Here is an 8,116-nt window from a genome sequence, read left to right as displayed (position 1 = left end):
AGGTAGATATCTCTTTGTGCAGAAAATGAGTACACGGACTTCATTCCTGGCATACTGAAGTATTGTGACAGAATCAATCTCTGAGGACTTAGAGGGCCTAAAAGACTCCAGAACCTAAGAAAACCTTGAAAGATCACAAAAGAAGATTGGGGAAGTGTCTATCAGAATGACTCTCACCTACACAATTTCATTAGTTACTTCAGGAAACTTGCACCTGAAATTGTTGGCCAAATTATTCCCCCTCCTCCTCCACCCCCCGTCCCTAACGTGTAAAAGCCCAGTGGAGTCCAGAATGTGGTTCTGGGTATCAACCCTTCCCAAAGCCAACACTCTAGGAAGGGCATGTAGAGTAGACAAATGCCTACTGACTTGCACCAGAGTTCACATTGCTCATTTATCCATCAAATTTCTTTCTGATCTCTTTCAGTTGCTCTTCCCCTCCTCATGCCTGTCTACTTCAATCTCCAATCCATGCAAGTGATGTACCTTCGAAAGTACTGGGCGGTGAGTTACTTATCCCATCTTCGAAACCTAGACCAGCTAGAAAAAGAGTTGAAAGTGCCGAGGCTTCTCCAGGTGTAGCTTACTCAAGTAACAGGACATCTGATTGAGAAAGTATCCAAAGAACAGGATCTGAAACCATGTTTAAGACTTCTCACTGAAATGCTTATCTCCACAGGACATTGCTTGGGTCAGCAGCTTTTACATTCGGTATTTCATCACATTTGGCCCTTTCTATGGAATTTTTGGAACGGTGTTGCTCATATATTTGGTCAAGTAAGAATATTTTTTTTATTTCTATAACCTTGCTTTTTTTATCAGAAACATTTGTAGTTAGTAAAATATGATAACAGCATGGCCCACTACCATGAGAAGTTTGAAAGCTAGCTGAAAGGCGGTAGTTTAAAGGATTGAACAACACAAGCTCCTTGTCCCGGTTGAATCTCCCCTTCTTTCTTAGATTCCCAACTAAGCCATGCCAGTTGTTCCCTGAGGCCATTGTAGCTTAAGTGGTTTGATACCATAAACTCTGTCAACAATCATCATGAAGCAAGAAAAATTTTAAGCTCTATCATGACGAGAAATGAAACCAAAAGGGCTTCAAACCACTATTTTGCATACATAGCCCTTCCCAGACTCCCAATTTGTTTCTTTCTTATTCAGCTGCATTGTTACATTAAACACCTACTAGTTATAAGGAAAATGAGAGCAACTGTGCATCAGACAGCTGGTTAAAGGCTTGACAGTCTTTGCTTTGTTTGATGTAATCCACACACAGTCTTGATGTAGATAGTATCATCTTTCTTTCTTTCCGCTCAGGGAACTGAAGCTTGGAGAGATTAAATCACTTGCCTAAGGTAGCAAAACAAGTAAGGGCCAAGAAAGGTGCCAAGACAGAACTTGAACCCAGCTCTATCTGATGGCAAGCTGTCAATTACTTTACAAATGCCCTTAGAGAACATGGTAATTTTCTTTTCTTGAACTGGGAATTGAACTGGGCTTAACACATGCCAGGCAAGCACTCAGCCACTGGTATATTTCATCCTTGCACCAAAGCAAGAGTAGACTGTTCACAGGCAGTGCTCCCGTGAGTTAGGAAGTGGAACAAAGCATGTTGTCAAGTACTTGTGTGTCAACACTAGTGAGACTTGGCATTCAAAGAGGAAATGGACAGCTGCTAGAACCTTAGAACCTCTTTCATTGTCTCCAGTGTTTGGCCACTTCAGTCGGAGGTCATGCAAACTCAGTGATTTCAACTAAAACATACCAAAGGAGTCACCAAGACCACTTTGTATTCCTCCAAAGGTTTATGGAGAGCCCCTGGATTGCCTATGTTACCCAGATGAGTCACATACCAATGAAAATAAGCCGAGATGAGAACCACGACTGGCTCAGCACTCAGGTGATGATGGCATTCCCAAGGGACAATCCTTCTAACCAGACGGTCTTAAAATCTGCTTGCCTTAAATAATAATGATAACTTGCCTTCATAAAGCACTTCCCCGAGGACAGGCACTGTGCAATGGTTTGCATTTAACCTCAGAAGGAGGACATAATGATGATTTTCACCTTACAAAATGATAAAGTTGACTTGCAAAAAAAGGCTGGTAACTTGTATGTGGGCACACAACTAATAAGTGATTGTAGCAGCTTTTAAATCTAGGCAGTTTAATTATAGAATCTTGCGGACAAAGTACAAGTCAGTCACCGATATCTAGCAGGCGAATCTGACTCACTGATTGTTTGTACATATAAAGTTTGATTGAGGCATTATCATGTTCAGTTATTTATATATTATTCATGGCCACTTCCTTGCTATGACAAAATTACTAATGATAAAATGAAGAAATTTACATTGAAGCTATAAACTACTCCCTTATTCAATACAACGTGACTAGGCCTGAAACTATATATACACAAACAATAATGCATATATTTGTGCATACATGGACATATATATGTAACAACAGTAATCAAAGGAAAAGGCTATAACTTTGGAAATAGAGTGGGGCATGGAAGGAGTTGGGGGAGGGTATTTGGGAAGGACTGTAAAAGGAAAAGGAAGGGGGAAAGCGCTATAATTCTATTTTAGTAAGAAACAGGTGTTTAAAAAAATATAAAGCTAAGATTAATTACCTGGGAATTTATAGAAAATGTGTGCTGACTTCCTATTCTAATCACTCATGTAACAAAGCCTTTCAAGTAAATATAAGACTCAAAATTATAGGATGAGTTGTACACCAGGAATGTGTACAACACCAGGAAGTTGTACACCTAGAAATGATGATTTCTCTATATGGACCACACATTTCAGAGAGGGAGCATGGTGTGTTCACAACACATGCAGCTACTGCTGAGCAAAGTGATGGCTCACCCAAAACATTCCTGCCTCCTAACTCATGGTCTTTTCTACTGGCTTTGTTACAGTAATGGGGAATTTGGTCCTTATCTTGCTTTTTCCAGGCTCATACACAAACTCAGAGAACCTCACCCCTTACAGTTGAAGAATGGTTCTCGGGCGTTCAGCCAAAGAACTACTTCTGTATCTTCTAGTTTTTACTGATTTCTTTAGTCATTAGCTAGACTAGGTGCTTCCACATACATGTTAGATTTATATACTTGCTTATGTCAATTGTTTTCCAGAACCCTTGACCTTTCATTTATGTGAGTATTAATACTTTTTTGATGATATATTATAAAGTAGGGCTTTTAAAACATTCCCATGTTGTAAACATGTTCCTACCTGGTACTTTAACCATGTAATTTCATTGTAGACTTTATTATTATTGTATATATTACTGTATATTTTATTATTTCATCTCACTCAGAATACCTCAAGTCCTAACCATATATTTTCCACAACATTTCTAAAAAAGCAAACAACAATAACAACAACAAAAAATTCATCTCAATTCTTACCCTTCTGTGTCTAAGGAATAGCTGTGACATTTTCTCCTTCAATTATATATATTCCTTCTTAGCAAAATATTTTAGTGTGTTTCAAATGGTAAACTTCATGAAGGGTGGGACTTTGTTGTGTATCACTCATAGTTACTAAAAATAAGCAAATAACAACCCTGGGTTAATAGATGGTTCCATGAAAGAAGTAGCATTTTTAACACTTGAGCTCACTTACAGCTAATGAAAAATATTTCTTTACAGATTGTGGCCACCTGTAATATTGAACAGTCCTTTTTCAATGATTGGTTCACTGGGCACTTGAACTTCCAAATTGAACATCAGTAAGTGATACATATTATCCATTGTGGAGCAAGGGCTGACCCAATATAGCAGAGTCAGCAAAGGTTCACTGAAGAGCCTCAGAGAATTAAAAAGCTTAACCTAGGTTCTCTAAAGACTGCTGGCCATCAGTGCCAGTGATTGGTTTGAGAAGGAAAGAAGGGGAAATGTAAAGGTTGTGGAAAGCGAAGTGGAATTACAGAAATGGACCAGTAGCTTTGCTTCCATATATTATGAGTACTGAGAACTGGTGACATCTATAGGTCAGGAAGGAGGGAGGTCTGTGGATGGAGGAGTGCATGCGTCCATGCATATTTTATTTGCTAATAAACCTAAGAAAAAGTATAGCACCGAGTAACCACGTTTTATTGAAATTTAAGTATATGAATGTAACTATCATTAAATAATAATCAATGAAATCCAGTCACTTTTGCAATTCCCAGGTGAATCTGTAGATACTTTCCCAATCAGTCAGTTAAGTGGAGATGCAGTAGGGAAAGGGAAAGTGGTAATACTTGGGTAGCTGATTTTCCCCAGAATGTGCAGCAAGACACTTCTCATGATTCCTTCTGTGAAGCTGCATCTAGGAGTTAGAGAAAGAAACTCTTTTGCTCTCAATGCTGTTTTCTCATTCTTTATTCTTAGTCAATCCTTGAACACCCTAGGAAAAGGAGAACCACAATCCATGTATTATTAAAGAAAGCATTCAGATCCAGGAAGATTACCTGCCTAATTAGGGCCAAACCTTAGATAAAAGTCATAACTTCTTGCCACAAATTCCAATAAGAGAAGTTTTTTTTGCATTCCAATTTTTCTATTTTTAAAACAATCTTATTTTACATAACAATCCCAGTTCCCTTTCCCTCCCCATCTCCCACTTTCCCCACCTTTCTTCCACCCCACCCTCATCCACTCCTCAGAGGACAAAGTATGTAACATCGCTTGAGGCAGGACCAACTTACTTTTAAATATCACAGCTAGACCTAAATGAATGAATACTTGATGATTAAACAAACAGGTTTTACATAGGAAGAATAGAAGAGAGTCAAGAATGGGAAAGATGTAATCTTTTGCTCTCCTAGGTAATTCAAAATGTTAGCTAATCCATATTCTCATTTGACCTGACCAAAACTAAGCGTATTAAATAGAGTTAATATTTATTCTCTCAGCACTTCCCAAATACTTGCCATCCATATGACTTACAGAGATGTTGAAAGATAAAAGTTAGGCAAGTAGGCAATCTGGCTTGCTAGAAAGCTTGTACAAGGTCAAGGTTGGTTCTGCATTATTGGTGAGAGTTTATTTAGAAATAAATAAACTTCTTTGTGTTTCTCTTCAGGTGTAAGTTTCACATCTCCTGTTTGTTTTCTTAGCCTCTTCCCAACAATGCCACGCCATAATTATCATAAAGTGGCACCACTGGTAAAGTCACTGTGTGCCAAGCATGGATTGCAGTATATAAATAAACCCATATTGAAGGCATTTGGAGATATTATCAGGTAATAACATAATTTATCTTTGCTCATAGATCTAATTTCCCTTTCTTCCAAGCTTTTCAGAAACTTTTGAATCTTTCATCCTATGACCATTCATTCATTAAGAGACACCAGTATTGATAATAATAATGACATATAAATATCTACTACTTCGCTACTAGACTCTAGGTATTTTTTAGTAGAAATACCCATGTCCTACATAGTTCAAATTTCTTGAAATCATGGTTATGTAGGATTTGTCTTTGTATTCCCTATAGATCTCTGGACATGCTTTAGACTTTAACATGATAGGAACTACCATCAAATCTTTTGATTCACTGGAGAAATTGTTACCACCTAGAGTGATTTAATGGCATGAATCAGTCTGGGTAGCCAGTCATGCCTAGTGAATCTAGCAGCAAATTCATGTGCATATATATGCATTTTCCTGCAGGACAAATTTACAACCACTGGCCTGAGTTTAATAATGTTCCTTTTTTTAAAATATTGGAGGGATAATGTAAAGGCCATCATGGTCACATCTGATCTCATCTGCCTCTGTCAGTTTCTCCACATCTTTCTTCCTCTTTGTCATGCGGATATCTGGTCTACCTTCAGTTGCCCCAAAACTTCCTATGCCTTAGTATCTCATCCCTTTGCCATGTTTCTTTGGTCTGCAACACGCTTCAAAACTACTTTTCAGTTCCTTATCACTCTCTAAGGTTCATTGCAATTTTTCTCTTACGCCAGCCTTCACTGGTCTCAAGACCAAATAAATCTATCCTTATCACAGTCTTTGTCATAACCTTGATTAAAGAGCTTGCTGAGTAAACAATTATTTAATGCTTATCTTTCAGTTAAGGCCAAGAGTGTATATGGATAGTTATTTGTTTCTGTGTCCTTTGATATTACCTAGGAAGATCCTAGAAATACATCTTCTCTTATAAAATAGATAGGCAGGTGAATATGGTATAAGTTGATATTTAAGTATATGGTATAGAAAATAATAAAATAAAAACAAAGCTCAAACTTCCCTGGAAGAAAGCCAAACTCATCTGCTGAAAGGAATTCAATGCATTTGATGCCCTTCTCTGATGAACAGACAGTGACACTTATCAAATGTGGCTAGAAACTACATTTTCTTAAAACAAGCAAAGCACCCAAAAAATTTTCAAGTGAAATTCCTTTGCATCGAGTTTTATTTTCTGACAATTTTGTTTACTCCTCTAGGTCCTTAAAGAAATCTGCTGCACTCTGGATGGAAGCTTACTATGAATGATGGAGAGTTGTGCACATATTGGTATCTCTAGAGGGGGGTGGTGGCCGTGCAAGAGCTTTTCTCTGAATAACTGAGAATTAACTAGTAATGATGGCATAACTGAGTGTGCAAGGAATGTGAATTCCCAAAGACACCTGTAAACTATGAAGGTCTCCTCTATTACTGAAAGAAGGAAGAGACACAGGCAACTTTGGTCAGACTAACCAAAGGGAAATGGTCGTTCACTGTTTCTACTTTTTCAGTAGGATTTTGGACTTTGTTCCAATAGACCAGGCGAGACTGTTTCCACATGGAGTACAAGATGATGTGGACATAAATGGAAATGAGAAAAGTAATAAAGATCTCTGGCAAAGTCCACTGGAAATCAGTGTAATGGTTCTTAGAAGAGAATTTTTTTATTTAAGGCATTCCTTCTGAAGTACAAATTTTTGCTTACTTCCTTTCAGATAAGTGAACTTCTTCAAACATTGGTCATAATTAACATTAAACTATCTTCATATATTCATCTTCACCTAGGATTTTCTGTATTGTGGCTAACATGTGTGTAGTTAGTGTACACATGCATGTGTTTCTCTGTGGAGAAATTAGAATTTCTCTAAAGTCTCCTAAAAGAATTAACAAACTCCAATCCCAGTAACAACTGATGAAGATTATCTGTTTACAGGTGCTTCTGTTTTACTAAAGAATATAGTGTTTCTTGAATATAGGACTAGGTTTCTTACTCTCCACCCAACAAAACAAAAGCCCCCAAATGGGGATCACTTACTGGATCACTTGGGTAAAGGAAAAAACTATAAGGTATATCAAGTCATTTTCTCAAGTTTATCAGCAAATTAAGCCTACTCGTAACCATTTTCTCTCTCATGAGTGAATTTCACAAGTGATCACTATTTTTATTCTTTTTGTTCAGTCTTGGTTTCAGCTCACATTTCTAGGAACTTGCCCTCCTTTTACAGATTTTCTGACTCGTTGATAATTGTTTGTAGTGATCTCTTAGAATCTTTTGCCTGTCAGTTACCAAAAGGCACACACTAATAAATGGACATTTTCCATACCAGACTGGCTTCTTTTGTTAAACTATACATAAAGGATATTATAAAACTTGATTTTACTTGTAGAGAGACAATATGCTAGGACAAGGCTTTCTTCTGTAGCTCTAAGCAAGCCAGTGTTGCTGCTGATCTGTTGTCTGAAGTCTTCAGTGGGCTTTCATGTTATTCACTCTCCCAAAGGTCTTAAAAATATTCCAGACTTGTTTGCATCATGATTGAATTCCCTGCAAAGAACAGCACATTCAATTCCTCACTGTTCCTGAGGGTTCACAAACACACATACCAAAGGTAAGAAAATAGGAATAAACTCTCTGGAGAAGAGAGTTATGATTATGAATCATAATGTCCAATGGGAAATTTGAGCAAGAAGATGAGAAGAATTCAGAACTCTGTTGACTCAGCGCTTCTTCCCAGTGTTAGTAGAGCCAAGGGTAATTTCTCCTGCCTACACTTAGACATGCATGTGGGGTGAAATCGTAATTTGGTGGGTGTCCCTAGGTGTACCTGGTTCAGTTCCTAGATGCTCTCAAGCCCTGCTTTTTCTTGGCTCCTTTTTTTTGGGGGGGGGG

The 8,116-nt window shown here is 37.8% G+C and overlaps 1 protein-coding gene across 2 annotated transcripts in view; it reads left to right on the top strand.

The window, feature by feature from the left end:
* The window catches only part of LOC125394978 (fatty acid desaturase 2-like protein FADS2B), a 35,530-nt gene extending 27,981 nt beyond the window's left edge, over positions 1 to 7,549 (top strand). The window contains exons 7-12 of one of the 2 annotated variants that reach the window (XM_048426150.3): positions 428 to 504; positions 680 to 777; positions 1,807 to 1,903; positions 3,664 to 3,743; positions 5,115 to 5,240; positions 6,447 to 7,549. In XM_048426150.3, coding sequence (XP_048282107.2) covers positions 428 to 504; positions 680 to 777; positions 1,807 to 1,903; positions 3,664 to 3,743; positions 5,115 to 5,240; positions 6,447 to 6,495 — 527 coding nt within the window. In that variant the 3' untranslated portion in view covers positions 6,496 to 7,549. The remainder of the gene's footprint in view (positions 1 to 427; positions 505 to 679; positions 778 to 1,806; positions 1,904 to 3,663; positions 3,744 to 5,114; positions 5,241 to 6,446) is intronic. The other variant, XM_085680876.2, reaches the window with a different exon arrangement.
* The last annotated feature ends 567 nt before the right edge of the window (positions 7,550 to 8,116 follow it).

Source organism: Myodes glareolus, chromosome 21 (assembly GCF_982192425.1).
Source record: "Myodes glareolus chromosome 21, mMyoGla1.1, whole genome shotgun sequence".
NCBI classification, from domain to species: domain Eukaryota; kingdom Metazoa; phylum Chordata; class Mammalia; order Rodentia; family Cricetidae; genus Myodes; species Myodes glareolus.
This window is presented reverse-complemented; position numbering and strand designations above follow the sequence as displayed.